This window comes from Harpia harpyja, chromosome 12, assembly GCF_026419915.1.
Source record: "Harpia harpyja isolate bHarHar1 chromosome 12, bHarHar1 primary haplotype, whole genome shotgun sequence".
Taxonomy (NCBI): Eukaryota; Metazoa; Chordata; class Aves; order Accipitriformes; family Accipitridae; genus Harpia; species Harpia harpyja.
The window spans coordinates 14467976-14484006 of NC_068951.1; the positions used below are offsets into that span (position 1 = coordinate 14467976).

Sequence of the window (16031 nt, forward strand, 5' to 3'; positions counted from 1 at the left end):
GCGCGGGGGGGGTGGCTTGCGGGAGCTCGTCCTCGTTGTGCCGCCCGACGGCTGCCCCTGCCCCGCTTCCCTGTAGGGTCTCCTGCTTCGGGGTGAGCTGCTGTGCCTGAGCCCCTGCAGGTGGGCATCGGTGGGTGCCGTCGGCCACCGCATGCCTGAGCAACGTCGAAGTGGCTCCAGAGCTTGGGTTTGAGGGGATTCCCAAAGGATCTTGTCTCTCTCGGTGGTGGCTTTGGAAATCTCATCTGAAAAGCATTTGTGACTCTGACAAGGCTGGGGAAAGGCAGCTTTTGCGCTTTACCTGTGGTGCTTTCAGTCTGAGGTGGATCTGTACCAAAATGAGTCAGCCTGCCAGACTCCCCTGGACCAGCAGTACCCTGAGGAGATCTTGAAACTGGAGAAGGCTGGAGGTCGGAAGAACTATCACATCTTCACCTACACGGATCATGACCAATTCACCAACCTAGAAGAGGTACCAGCTCTTAGTTACGCATAGTCTATACAGCAGCAACTGTCAAAACCGCCAGGCCTACTGCAGAGGGAACATTTGTTGGTTCTTGGCCATGCAGAAGCAAGCCAGGTATCCTGTATGCAGGAGAACGCACTGCTTCTGTAAAGCAGCTTCACCTGGTGCCCCAGACCTGGGATGAGTTCTTCTTATTTCAGAACGATGGTCAGGGGCACCTTGGAAGCACTTGGCTTTGTAGCATTGCTCTGTAGGTAACTTGCTGGGTGGAGTTCTGCTGTACTTTGCCACAAGAACAGCGAATGAGTTCTACAGTCTTTTAGCAGTTTGTCCTTTTGTGTGGGTGTGTATATACCTGTTCTCTTCCAAGAGTGGAGCTGTGTTTGGGAGAGATTGCCTGTTAAAATCAAGCTAGTTCCTGTCTGTTTCTCTCTTCCAGCACTGACAGAAGGTAACTGACTCAGATCATGAGGTACCATCGTATCTGGCAGAGAGGATGGCCAATGTGAGAAGGAGAAGACAAGACCATAGGCCAGTGTGAGTGCAAACTGGGGCTCGGAGCTTGCTAATGCAGGTTTCCTGGTGCTGGTGCCCCAGCTGCGGAGCAGCCTGGTCCGTGGAAGTTGGTGGCTTGAGCTGTGTTGCACTTGGAATCTGGCAGTTTGACTCCTCATTGTAGGGGTGTCATGGTTTAACCCCAGCCAGCAACTACGCACCACGCAGCCGCTCACTCACTTCCCCCCCACCCAGTGGGATGGGGGAGAGAGTTGGAAGGCAAAAAAGTAAAACTCATGGGTTGAGATAAGAACAGTTTAATAGAACAGAAAAGAAGAAACTACTAATGATAATAATAACAATAATAAAATGACAATCCTAGTAAAAGGATTGGAATATACAAAACAAGTGATGCACAGTGCAATTGCTCACCACTCGCCAACTGATGCCCAGTTAGTTCCCGAGCAGCGATCCACCCCAGGCCAACTCCCTCCAGTTTATATACTAGACATGACGTCCCATGGTATGGAATACTCCTTTGGCCAGTTTGGGTCAGGTGTTCTGGTTGTGTCCCCTCCCAACTTCTCGTGCCCCTCCAGCCTTCTTGCTGGCTGGGCATGAGAAGCTGAAAAATCCTTGACTTAGTATAAACACTGCTTAGCAACAACTGAAAACATCAGTTATCAACATTCTTCTTATACTGAATCCAACAATACCAGCTAGTAGACAGAAAATTAACTCTATCCCAGCCAAAACCAGGACATGGGGGTTCAGTGCTGCCTGTGCTTGGCTGCTGAGGTGAGCTGTGACTTGTGCTGCTCTATTGTTGACAGAGAAGCAAGTTCTCTGAAGTTGAAAATCATCACCTGGGAACCCTCAGAAGAATTTATAAAGAACAATCATGTGATTAACACTCCTGTCCAGACTATGTACATCATGGGGTACTTGGGACCTTATGGAAAGTAAGTAAAATCCTGAAGTGATCTTAATTTCCTAGAAGGAAACCCATCTTCCCTCCTGACTCAAATCTCCTGTTTCTTTCATTAGTTAAGGGGAGAGAGTTCTAAGAGCTCAGTAACTTGGGCTGCGTTTCTTTCTGCCTCTTTCCTCCATTGGGAGGTAACTGAGTGTATCCCTCCAAAAGGCTTCTTAAACTAGTGTAGGAAAGTATGGGTGTATTTGTTCCCTTCTGTACCCCCATGTGCCTTTACCAGCTCTGCTGATCCAGAGCAAGAGTGTCGATGTTCTCTATTTAGACTGTGCCTCTTGATGTCTTCCATTAGGCTTGGTCACAGGGAGTATGAACATGTTCTTTGCACAATCAAGGTGGATCACAGTGAAGCCTGATTTTACTGGCACCAAAGGAGCCTACCAGTGAGTGGAGCAGGGCTGGTACCTGTTGTGGGACTGATACAGAGGGCTGAAATGGCTGTTTCCTGGTCATCCTTCAGGCAGTAGATCAGCACTTAAATCGAGGGATATTTTTTAGTTTTATTCCAGAGATTCCTAACACAAGATTATCGTGTACTTGTGTGTGGTGTCACTCTGTGTGTGATGTGTGGGGCTTTGGTGCCAGTCCCTAGGGCTACAGGTTATGCATATGCTGGACACAAGCAAGTCTTTATTTTTGAGTCCTTGATGCTGGCAGGCCCTTGGGAGCGAGGAGAGGGCTGTTAGCACCCTTGTGTTACTGCACAGGCCTGGTGGACGGGGGACTGCTGTGTCAGGATGGCACAGTTGATGCTGTTGCTGCCTGTGCCTATTCTCTGCGTAATGGGGGAGTTTTGCCCATGTGTTTTGGGGCTCTGCAGGATCGAGCTGGATGGAGAGAAGCGAGAGGTGTGGAAATACACCATTGAGAATGCGTCTGTCCAAGTGCAGCCAGAGGAGGAGGAACATGAGCAGCACATGTTCAGAGACGTAAGGACTGGCCTCCACTGATGATATTGACTAGTTCTCCTGATTTGACAGAGGGAGCTCAGACCCTCATGTAGATGTAATTGTTAGTGCTGTAGACACCTAACGTTGACAAAATGAATGTCACTGGCAGTGAGTCTCATCGTGCCCAGCAATTTGAGAACTCCAACAAATACTCCCTGACCGCTTCATTCCTTACTCTAGGTAGAGACCTTGTCCAATATTAGGTGTGTTGGCCTCTGACTGCAGTGATCTACGTAGTGAGAACTCATGCAAGAAACCACCTAAATTCATGCCTTTCTAGTGTCACCTGCCAATGGTTTTCCTTCTGTCGTGGTTTAACCCCAGCCAGCAACTAAGCACCACTCAGCCGCTCACTCACTTCCTCCCCACCCAGTGGGATGGGGATGAAAATCAGGAAAAAAGAAGCAAAACCCACGGGTTGAGATAAGAACGGTTTAATAGAACAGAAAAGGAGAAACTAATAATGATAATGATAACACTAATAAGATGACAACAGCAATAATGAAAGGATTGGAATGTACAAATGATGCGCAGTGTAATTGCTCACCACCTGCCAGTTGACACCCAGCTAGTCCCCAAGCGGCGATTCCCTGCCCCCCCTTCCCAGTTCCTATACTAGATGGGATGTCACATGGTATGGAATACCCTGTTGGCCAGTTTGGGTCAGGTGCCCTGGCTGTGTCCTGTGCCAGCTTCTTGTGCCCCTCCAGCTTTCTTGCTGGCTGGGCATGAGAAGCTGAAAAATCCTTGACTTTAGTCTAAACACTACTTAGCAACAACTGAAAACATCAGTGTTATCAACATTCTTCACATACTGAACTCAAAACATAGCACCGTACCAGCTACTAGGAAGACAGTTAACTCTATCCCAGCTGAAACTAGGACACCTTCCCTTTTGAGCAGTGGGCAAACCTTTTCCTTCCTCTTGCTGCCTGTATACTTATTGAATGATTTCTTGTTACCCGTAATGTCCCAGGATATTTGGATCTCATTTTATGTCTTGATCTTTCTGAATTGCCTTTTTGGCTGTGGCAGTTTACAAAGGTATTTAACATTTTAGCTTTTCATTTGTACGTTTCCTTACTGGTTTCGCGGTCAATAAGGAAATCATGATTCCACTACACTGATCTACCATCTGTTGATTTCATTGGAATAGTTTATGCCTGTGGTTTTAACATGTCATTTGAGATCTGATTCTTCAAAGCTGCTTTTTCCCTTAGATTGGCCTTTGACAAGGTCTTCTCTGACACTGAAGTTCCATGCAGTGTTAGCAGTTATGCATCTTTCTTCTATTAGATTCTTGTATTCTTGTAGTGGGTTGACCCTGGCTGGATGCCAGATGGCCACCAAAACCTCTCTGTCACTCCCCCTCCTCAGCTGGATGGGGCGGTGGGAAGAAAATAAGATGGAAGGCTCATGGATTGAGATAAGGACAGGGAGATCATTCACCAATTACTGTCACGGGCAAAACGGACTCGACTTGGGGAAAAACTGATTTGATTTATTACCAATCAAATCAGAGTAGGATAATGAGAAATAAAAACTAAATCCTAAAACCCCTTCCCACCACCCCTCCCTTATTCCTGGGCTTAACTTTACTCCCAAGTTCTCTACCTCCTCCCCTGCAGTGGCACAGCGGGACAGGGAAAGGGGGTTGCAGTCAGTTCATCACACATTGTCTCGGACGCTCCTTCCTTCTCGGGGGACGACTCCTCACTCTTCCCTGCTCCAGCATGGGGTCCCTCCCACAGGAGACAGTCTTCCACGAACTTCTCCAACGTGAGTCCTTTCCACAGGCTGCCATGCTTCATGAACTGCTCCAGCGTGGGTCTCTTCCATGGGCTGCAGTCCTTCAGGCACAGACTGCTCCAGCATGGGTCCCCTGCAGGGTCACAAGTCCTGCCAGAAAACCTGCTCCAGCATGGGCTCCTCTCTCCACAGGGCCACAGGTCCTGCCAGGAGCCTGCTCCAGCGTGGGCTTCCCATGGGGTCACAGCTTCTTTTGGGCATCCACCTGCTCCAGCGTGGGGTCCTCCCCAGGCTGCAGGTGGATATCTGCTCCACCGTGGACTTCCATGGGCTGCAGGGGGACAGCCTGCCTCACCATGGTCTTCACCACAGGCTGCAGGGGGAATCTCTGCTCCAGCGCCTGGAGCATCTCCTCCCTGTCCTTCTTCACTGACCTTGGTGTCTGCAGAGTTGTTTCTCTCACATATTCTTACTCTTATTCTTTGCAGCTGCAATTGCTGTAGAGCAGCAACTTTATCCCCTTCTTAAATATGTTATCCCAGAGGCACTACCACCGACGGTGATGGGCTTGGCCTTGGCCAGTGGTGGGTCCATCTTGGAGCCAGCTGGCGTTGGGTCTGTCAGACATAGCGGAAGCTTCCAGCAGCTTCTCACAGAAGCGACCCCTGTAGCCCCACCACTACCAAAACCTTGCCATGCAAACCCAATACAATTCTCTATATCTGCTATAACAATTAAAAAAAACTGGTATGCTAAGCCTGTCAACAATTTAAACTGGTTTTAAGTTATGCCCATTACAATTTTTGCAATAAGTAAAGACATAATCAGAAAGACACTTTTTCTAATCTGCTTGTTCTGTGTTTCCAGCTGTACAGTCGGCACAAGGAATACCTCAGCGGTCTTGTAGGCTCAGAATTTGAAATGGTGAGTGTTAAAGGATTTTCAGTCATGGATTTCTCTAGGTTTGCTTTATTAACAACTCAGAGTTGGACCACCACTGCAGTGAATGGAAAACTTGCAAAAATTTCTCAGTCTTATATATCTTTTACCACCCATTATCCCAGCCCAAAATCTTTGTAATTTTCCAGTTGATCTCCGTCCCTATGTCGTTCTCATTCATCAATTTATCTCATCAATTCTCGTGTCCCGGTTCTTCTGAAGTTAGTGGTCGTAGGCAGAAGGTCTTGGGTCACCACAATCACTTATCTTCTTACACAGCAAAGATCACCTTTGAATTTCTGAAAATCACGCAGGCTATTCTATCAATTTATCTTGTTCTAAAGTTAATCTCTTACTCCCATGTCTTAGGTCTAAGATGTATGATCCTTCTTCTGTTGATTCAGCTTGGCTGGGTTTTTAGCCAGCCATGGTGGGGGCTACACATAGGACAAATAAGCAGCTTACGTGTATTGTTTTACAAGCACCTGCATTCTATTAATCACAGCTAAAGCAATCTCTAATCATTAGTTATATGTCGGATATGAATAGTCTTAGAAACAATGAGGCTTAAGGCCTAGTTCCCCTTACAGTGAGTACCCACGGCACTCAGCAGGGACCTGGAGCCCTGCTGCCTTTGGAGGCTGTTGACCTGGTTAGCACGACTGCCGTTTGTACCACAGTGTCCAAAGACTGTTTCATTCTGGGTGTGTGTTGGCAACTTTTACCTTGTGGCTTCCAACAGAAAATTGGTTTCAAAAGGGACGGGTTGCAATGGATATGGGGCCTGCAGAGATCCATCCTGCATCTGTTGGACCATCAGCAGAGCGTGCTGAATGCTGCAGTCTCTGTGAGACTGCATGCATTGTCTCAAGGCCTTTGACTATAATATTTTAAGATGAAAGGAAGGTTTATATCTTTTGGGATAGCGATTGCTGTTAACTTCTTGAACGTCAAACACATCTATGTGCCACTTTGTATAAGTAAACAGCCCCTCCCACCCCCAGACTCATGCACAGTTTCCCTTCTCACTGAATTACCCAGACTGCACTCTTTTTTGCTCAAATCTTGTTTGGCAAAGTGTGAAAGTTGTTGTACTTTCTTGTACTTTGATAGAGTGTCTCGTCCTATGCTTCCCTGCACTCCCCCCACCTCGGGCAAGTGCAGGAACACTACAGAAGAAACAGGACTATGATTTCTGCAAGTGACTTCTCATTACATTTTATAACCATCTTGAAGTCTGTAAGAGACTGAGTTACAGAATAGTAAACTCCTGCGTTCTAGGAATTTGGTTTCTCTCGAGAGCCTGTCTCCAGAGGCACTGTTCACTTCTGGAAGGTGATATGAGAAGTCATGACTCCTACCTGGCCAGCAGAGTGAGTCATTCATGTACAAACGTCTGTGAAGTATCCATGTGAGACCTTGTTGGGAGGGGATGTATGAGGTTCCACCAGTGGTCATTGAGCTCTTTATCTTGTTTATCTGCTTGTTCTTACAGACTCTTCCTGGTACACTGAGGCTTTTTGTGAATGGAGAAATAGGTGAGTCCTCATTATAAACAGTGACTATAGGGGCAAATCTGATTCTGCTGGGATGGCTGAGGCTATGAAGGGTCCAAGGATTCTTGGATGACAGGCCAGTCCAGAGTAGGTGATTCTCTCTCTAGAATCCTTTACTTCCTCCTTCTCCTCACGTGTTTTTGTGGATGTCGTGGTTTAACCCCAGCCAGAACTAAGCACCACGCAGCCGCTCATTCATTTCCCCCCCCCACCCAGTGGGATGGGGGAGAGAATTGGAAAAAAAAAGTAAAACTCATGGGTTGAGATAATAACAGTTTAATAGAAGAGAAAAGAAGAAACTAATAATTATAATGGTAACACTAATAAAATGACAATAGTAATAATAAAAGGATTGGAATGTACAAGTGATGCACAATGCAGTTGCTCACAACCCACCGACCGATGCCCAGTTAGTCCCTGAGCAGCAATCCCCCACCCCCACTTCCCCCAATTTATATACTAGATGTGACATCCCATGGTATGGAATACCCCGTTGGCCACTTTGGGTCAGCTGTCCTGGCTGTGTCCCCTCCCAACTTCTTGTGCCCCTCCAGCCTTCTTGTTGGCTGGGCATGAGAAGCTGAAAAATCCTTGACTTTAGACTAAACATTACTTAGCAACAGCTGAAAACATTAGTGTGTTATCAACATTCTTCTCATACCAAACTTAAAAACATAGCACTATACCAGCTACTAGGAAGACAATTAACTCTATCCCAGCTGAAACCAGGACAGTGGACTAACCCCTTGAGTGGCATTTACAGATTGGAGGTTACAAATACTGCAGCTGTTCCAGGAAGACATAGAGATCTGAAAAAAGGAGAGCCGATTGGGAAGTTAATAGAGATTATAGCAAAGAAAGAAATTAAATATGTGACCTCCCTAATCTGGTTAGTGATATGGTGACAGGGCTAGTCTAGAGAAGGAATCTTCTCTGAGGGTCATATTCTGTTGCTTTGAAGACCCTGGCTTTTCCCAGCTTCCAGCAGTAACTGGTTGTCCCTGAGGTTACTGGTGCTGGCTCTTCCAAAAGTCTACAGTGGGTACTGGAGGAGTTTGTGTGGAAGTGAGCAGCTGAAGTTCATTCTTCTTCTCAGTTTCAGCTCAAGGCTATGAGTATGACAACCTCTATGTTCCTATCTTCCTGGAGCTACCTAACCGAAAGTGTTCACGTTTCCAGCCATATCACAGCAGTTTAAGGAATGAAGCATGGTCCATCAGATCAGCTCTGCTGAAAGCCAGTAAAAGTTAATGTCGGGGCTGGGATCTAGTCAGAGGTCTTCAGAGCTAAAATTGTAGAACTCAGTTGCTTGAACTAATCTCCTATCTGGGAGAAAGTGGTATCTTCCCCTCTTGTCTCTTCCAAATCAGGCTGGGACATGTCCATTGGCTTCTCAACCAGTGGTGATGGTGTCCAGCAGTCTACCCCAAGTTCATTCCTTATGCTGTGGAGAATAGCCTTCCTGTCTTCTCCATCTCAGCAGTGACCCTGTCTGATTTCAGTGCTCACCATCATGTTCTCAAGTTTTGTGCTGACACTAGCATTTTAAATTTTGACCGATAAATAAGGTTCCCAGCACTAACATGCACATCCTGCTGCAGATTTAATTTCCCTGAAGCTATGGCTCTGGCTCCCTTCTCTGGTTATATCCTGATGTTTGTCTGAAGAGGTACCGCTTGTGCTACTCAGTACATTTAGATAAGATTCTACTTTTAAGATGGAGTTGCTGCTTTTCATCAACAGTTCAGGGCGTTCTGGGGAGCAGCCATTGCCTGGAACAAGTCAGGGCAGGACACACCTAGGGAAATTCAGTGTGGGTGATGTTATCTGTTATCCCAATCATCTGGGACTGACTCTGAGCTGCTCTGACTCGTGAGTCCTCCCTCTTACCCAAAGTATTCACCACTGTGTTCATGTTCTCCTCTTCTCCCAGAGTGGTCAAGCCCTGTGTTCCAGCAGCTATCAGGAGTGACACAGACCTGTGCCACCAAGACAGTGGGCTGGGTAAGGATGCTTTCGGACCTGCAGAGCAGTTTGAACAGGCATTCTCTGAAATTGAACATGTGTAACAACCTACAGATATATTCAGCAAAGGTCCTGACTTGAGAGCTTGTGGTGGGTTGACCCTGGCTGGACGCCAGTTGCCCACCAAAGCCGTTCTATCACTCCCCCCTCCTCTGCTGGACAGGGGAGAGAAAATATGACAAAGGGCTTGTGGGTCAAGATAAGGACAGGAGAGATCACTCACCAATTACCGTCACGGGCAAAACAGACTAGACTTGGGGAAAATTAACTCAATTTATTACCAATCAACCAGAGTAGGGTAATGAGAAATAAAACCAAATCTCAGAACACCTTCCCTCCATCCCTCCCTTCTTCCCGGGCACAACTTCACTCCCGGATTCTCTACCAACCCCCCACGAGTGCCGCAGGGGGACAGGGAATGGGGTGTACGGTCAGTTCATCACATGTTATTTTCTGCTGCTTCATCATCCTCAGGGCAGGACTCATCACACTCTTCCCCTGCTCCAGCATGGGGTCCCTCCCACAGGAGACAGTCTTCCATGAACTTCTCCAATGTGGGTCCTTCCCATGGGCTGCAGTTCTTCATGAACTGCTCCAGCATGGGTCCCTTCCACGGCATGCAGTTCTTCAGGAGCACACTGCTCCAGCGCAGGCTTCCCACGGGGTCACAAGTCCTGCCAGAAAACCTGCTCCGTGGGCTCCTCTCTCCACAGGTCCGCAGGTCCTGCCAGGAGCCTGCTCCAGCGCAGGCTTCCCACGGGGTCACAGCCTCCTTCGGGCACCCACCTGCTCCAGCGTGGGGTCCTCCACAGGCTGCAGGTGGATATCTGCTCCACCGTGGACCTCCATGGCCTGCAGGGGGACAGCCTGCCTCACCATGGTCTTCACCACGGGCTGCAGGAGAATCTCTGTTCCGGCGCCTGGAGCATCTCCTCCCCCTCCTTCTTCACTGACCTTGGTGTCTGCAGGGTTGTTTCTCTTACATGTTCTCACTCTCTCTCCGGCTGCCGTTTCCGTCTGTCCCAACAACTTTTTTTTCCGTCTTAAAAATGTTATCACAGAGGCGTTACCACTATCGCTGATTGGCTCGGCCTTGGCCGGCGGCGAGTCCGTCTTAGAGCCGGCTGGTATTGGCTCTGTCAGACACAGGGGAAGCTTCCAGCAGCTTCTTACAGAAGCCACCCCTGTAACCCCCCCCCCACTACCAAAACCTTGCCACGCAAAGCCAATACAGAGCTCCCTTCAAGGGCAGAGCCTGTTCAGGATTCTCCTCATTCTAGTTATACTTGCCATTTTTCAGGGTGCCACTGTGTCCCAATAAAACTAGGCAAACCAAAACTGCTTCAAAGCAGTTTCTGGAACCTCACTTTTTTCTTCCTTCTGGCTGATTGATTGCCTTTGGAGCTTTGATTTTTGTGTTTTCAAAGGCTCAGAGTTAATGAAGCATTTTTCTCACTTGCCTGGGGCAGGAATGCACACAGTCTCTAAATTGATTTCTCAAAATGAACCCCTCCTCCTGTCTGGGAGGTTGGTTCCATTGCTGTCTCCAACTCCTCTCTTACAAGATCTGAATTTTATCAACTTTTTAATGTCTTTTGTGTGAGCTAGTTTGCATATTACAAAAATAATTATCATAAAACATTGCAGTAATACCATTGTATGAGGTATTTTGCTTGGCTCCTGTAAAGATTGTGGTGGTGTAGTAGCTACACAAGTGGCTGCATTGTCATTTGAGGTGTGTTACTCTTTCACCTTTTTCATTCTTTTTAACAGCCTGTTCCATCAACATAGCACTTGGGAGTGTATGCAGGTCCATCATGCAGTCAGGTGTTTGTTAGTGTGATGTACGTGATCTTGTTTGGGTATCATTACCTCTTTTCCACCATTAGTTCTTTTCTCCCTCCTCTCTGTGCCCCCTGCAATGCTAGTGGGTGAATTCTCTTGTCCAGGAATCTGATCTCTGTCCTGTTCCTTTTCTAGGATAACGTGGCATACTTCTGCTACCCCTTCACTTTGGAGATGTTTTTCACCCAAGGAGACAAATTGGAAGGTGTGTTCCCTTGTTCCTCTGAAATGTGAAACTCTGAAATCTTTTGATCGCAGTGTAGGCATCATGCTGTCTGGCATGTTGTTGGCCCTTCACCAAGATGAAAGGACAGACTTAAACAAAGGGAAAAGTTGCTCGTTCAGCAAATGTTCACCCTGTCACCACACAACCTCTGGGCACATACTGTATTTGCCCTGCCCAGCAGTGCAATAGCATTTGTATGGACTCATTGATGTTGCCCTGCTTCCAGGCTGTAGCCAGCTTTATCCAATTGCAAAACTACTTGGATCTTAGCTTGTCTGTCTCAAAATCCCTGGCATGCTGGTCTGTGTTGCCATGCATGGTGTACTGCGTAGAGCCCTGAGACACTGCAGCAAAAGAAACTGGCGGCTTTTTTTGTACACAACTAAAACTCTCTGCTGAGTCTTACATTTGTAGACACACTTAATGACCTGTATACTCTTTGTATAGTTCATGTCACTTTGAATCTTCCAGCTCTATTTTAAGCTGGGCCTGTTCCTGCTGCTTTACTATGCTACTGCTGCTTCCTCACCGACCCCATTGCTCTTTGGATTGCAATTGCTAGGGACAGCTTTGCAGCATGCCTTGCCATTTGAATCCAATGTATGGATTGGATTTGAGTATTCAACCAACACTAATGGATTTTCAGCCTAGAATAAACACGATGAGTTTGTTTCACCATGGAAAAAAGAAATGCTTGGAGACCTGTAGGAGAATCCAAGTTAATAATCCTCCAGTAATGGTGGGAAAGGTCAGAGATAAAAAGGTTCCCCTGTTTGGCAGCAGATCGTTCACAAAAGATTGTCTTGTCTGCTCTAAGATAATTGAGGAACCAGTTTGGACTTGCTCTCAAAACAAAGAGTTTTCCCAAATTTTTAACATCTTTTCAATAATTCTCAAATCTGAGAGTTCAGCTTTTACAGGGGAAAATAATCACCCATACATCTAGGTTAGTCATTGTAGAAGAAATACAGAAAGGACTTCCTACTAGTGGAGTTGGGCATTTAGCTTTTTTTTTTTCTCTGTGATAGTCTCCCTCACAAAGCTGTGATCTGCTGCCCTTCCTTGCAGACAGTCTCCCTCAGTGGCCTGTTCTCTACTTTGAGGTTCTCTCCCTGGATTTCTGGCAGAGGTGTCGCATTGAAGTATATGGTTCCTTGGTGCTGCCAGCATCTCCAGGTAAAACATACTTGGGCCATTATGTTAATTGTCTGGGTGAATGAGTTGAGCGATTCTCTTGGGAATGGATTCAGCTGGTCGTGGGGAGGCTTTGCCTTTGCATACTGGAGGGGATAGTTAGCTGTCTGTGGGTGGTTTCGAGGATTCCTGAGTAGGTAAACACACACACACTGACTATAAGGGAAAAAGCAAGCATTTTATTAACTACACACATGTGTTATGCTAAGGGTATCTTACAAAGAAAAAAAAACCTATTAACATACCGACCCAAGGACTGTGAAGAAGATGAACCATCCGTAGATTCCGTACATTCTTGTGCCATCTTGCGCCGTGAGCTCAGCCCAGCAGTCGGTAGGTGCCAGCTTTACGTGGGCGTCCCCACGGAGGCAATGGTGACCTTGCCGTTCACTGGCCCACTGCTCTTCGGAAAACCCCAATATTTTATACATTTGTGGATGAACAGGTGTCGACACTTGACAATGAGTGCTGAAACACGCCTCGATTGCAACATGGGGAGCCTATGGCACGTGTGCCCGCTGACCAGGTGCGCTGCACATGCCATAGCCATCCCTTCTATTGGTTCATGGGCTCTGTACACGTGGCATATTACCATAATCCATCAGTCATGTCCACTATGCTCTAACCAATAGCAGGACTTTTGCAAGGTAAGCAAAATTATGTGTGGTGCCTTGTATTCCTCCATTATTGCACGTACTACCTCCCCTAACATTGCTCAACCTCCTTATCCCCATGGTCAGCATTTCAAACAGTAAACAATAAACTATCTGTTCCCTGTGCTGACTGCGGTTTTTAGTTATCTACTTCTTACTCAGTGTTCATCCACGGACCAAAATTCCATCTTTTAACCCTTCTGTACACAGTGGGGCAGCAAAGAAGTATTTGATGCATCCTGCACCATTCTGCCTTGTTGTTGAGCCACATCATGTGTTGCTGTCCTTGCTCCTTCAGTGGTTCCGTCACAAGATCTCGTGTGATAAAGCTCTGGGTTGGTGCTGTATATCCATGTTTACAATAGCTGTAGCCCTCTCTGTCCCACATGGAATCTGAAGGTCACAACTATTCTGACACTCCCATGTAGTAAGGAGATGCTCCTCATGCTGGCTGTGTGACTGTATGGGGCTGACTCATTGGGAAAATGTTACAGAGATACCATGCAGTGTTTCCATTTCCAGCCTACTGCAGTTTGGGTCAGCAGGTATCCATCTACCATGCTGTCCTTTGAGACTCTGAATAGATTGTTGGTCATAGCTGCTAAGCTGTCCTATTGTCCTGGGTCAGGTCTCCACATGCTCACCATCCCTACCTGGCGCCCTGTGGAGCTGGGGACAGTCACTGAGCTGAGGAGATTTTTCACTGGTGGATCTCCTGAGCTGGAGGATATAACCTACATCAGGATACCATCAACCTTCAAGATGGGCTTAGCTGCAGGGCGTTGCTCTTGCTGGGATATGGTAGATTATGCTCTTGGCTTCAGATGTCTGTGGACAGCCTGGACCAGATTTGAACAAGGATGAGCTGGTGGTCCTGTCCCTCTGACTAAAGAATGTCTCCTTTGTAAGACTTGTGATCATGAACAGAGGAACGGGCAAATGCTGAGGCAGAGCTCTCTGCCTTCTGAGGTGTGTGCAGCTTAGAGAAGTGGGTGAACGTGGAGCAAAGCCTTGACTTACTGTTGCCTGTGCTGGCCCTGTCCAGGAAGTGTCTGTCAGGTCAGCATTTGTTACCAGCTATAGACTTCTTCTTGTGTTTTTGTAAGGAATCTGGGCTGTACTGTGGCTGGAACAGTTTCCCGAAGCCAGAAGCCGATAGGTATGAGGCAGGCAGAAATTTCATGTTCTTAAGAAAGCTGCAGAGGTGCTTGCTGGTGTAATGAGCAAGTTGATCTTAGTAGCAGCTTTGTGTGGGAATGCCTTGGTGCAGTTGTTGAAACCTTCCTCCAGGACTGCACTATCAGCTTGCTAGTGTTTAGGTCCTGCCCTCAGCACAGCCCGGAACCATCTGCCCTTCTTTCTGATCTCGCTTTCTGTGTGCAGCGGGAAAGGGAGACATTGTGCTCACAGGAGTGCATGCTCTTGGTGGGGCATGCTCATTTTCGCTAGGGTCAGCTTGCTGCAGCAGGTTGCAGGCTGTGGTTACTCTAACTTGTACCATCTTTGCAGGGAGAGCATCTAAGCTGCTTTGGTTTTCGCACAGAGACAACAGGGAGTGTCACGTTCCGGCTTTACTGCCTGCAGCAGTCTAAGCAAGTGCAGCAAAGTGAGTACGAGCTCCATCTTGTGTGCTGTGCTTTAGCAGGCCTGACCTCCTATTGTACTTCTGTGCAGAGCCTTTCTGGAAACCAGTGCCCTGAGGCAGTGTGTGCAGAGTGTACTGGACTAGCTTGGAGGCTTTAGCCAGCACAGTTCTGTCTACAACGTTTTGGGTAGGGCTTTCAGTGTCATTGTCCTTGACTAGCCTTTGGCTCACTTTTGCCCCCTTTTTACAGTGTGGGACAGGATATTTCAAGAGGATCCATTACTGCGGGGATAACTGTCCCCCTGTGAACTCTCTGAGTGCATAGCAGAGGTTAAATGTTCAGATCTGAGCTGGAAACTTCAGGAGGCATCAGCCCTCAGCAGGCAGGAGGGATAACTGTGCTGTGAGGGCAAAGCCTAGGTTGGGCTGCCCAGTCTTGCCTGGCACTGAGCATAGCTTGTGGCACTGATGCACAGGCTCTGTCTCTGATTCCATTATGCACAGAGCAAAGACAGTGCTAGAAATAAGTGAAGAGAGCAGCAAGGACCAAGTGCTTTGTTGGTGGAACTTAGTAATAGGAAGTGAGACTCCTGCTCCAGGAGAGCTGATGTTCAGTGGACAGACTCATCCCTTCCCTGAGGCTGTCTGATGCATTCTGTCACCTGCTGTGTTGTAGAGGCTTTCCAGAGGGCACAGCGCCAGATGCAGGAAGCACGCAAGAGCCTTCCTCAAGACCTCACCAGCACCTCTGCCTCCACTGTGCACCAGTTGCAGGAACCATGATTGACCACCTCCACTGCCTGGCAGCATTTAGCATCTTCTCTCTGACACAAGCTCCCATTGTTCAGTAGGAGTCACAGTGCTGGTGCCTGGAAGCTTTCAAAGCCCTTCCTTTATCATTTTCCTTGGGTGGAGGAAGGAGTCTGTAACACATCCAGACCCAGAATCTTTGCATTTCCATGGGAACCTGTGGAAGGAGCACCATTTCTTCAAGGCATTTTGTTAACCAGGGCCTAACAATACAGCCAATTGTCCACATTTTTGCTGAGCAGACTAAGATACTGACATGGGACCTGTGACACCTTTAACACCTTTTCAGGAATTGAATAGTAAATGATTAGAAAAATTTCAAGTCTACATGACTTGGTAGATTTAGTTTTCTTCCTAAAGAAGAGGGTGATGTTGAAGGTCAAGGCATGAATGCTGTTTGAGATTTAATGAAATGAGTAGATAACTTCTTGAGAAGTGCTGATAATCATTGTCAGCATTTGTAGCTATGGGTCAGTCAATACTAAAATGAATCTGTTCCACCTGTGCCTTAAGATTGATTCATTCCTAGAGAGGGAGCTCTCTGCCA

The 16031-nt window shown here is 47.3% G+C and overlaps 1 protein-coding gene across 1 annotated transcript; it reads left to right on the plus strand.

The window, feature by feature from the left end:
• The first annotated feature begins 238 nt into the window (after positions 1-238).
• Positions 239-14999, plus strand: LOC128149190 (tectonic-like complex member MKS1). The gene is given in 16 exon segments (XM_052804079.1): positions 239-472; positions 906-1003; positions 1795-1923; positions 2245-2292; positions 2294-2335; positions 2773-2881; positions 5519-5575; positions 7086-7128; positions 8243-8317; positions 9080-9150; positions 11152-11221; positions 12311-12418; positions 13718-13890; positions 13999-14058; positions 14599-14793; positions 14925-14999. Coding segments are annotated over 15 exon segments (1296 nt in total). The 5' UTR covers positions 239-472; positions 906-962.
• Positions 15000-16031: the final 1032 nt, after the last annotated feature.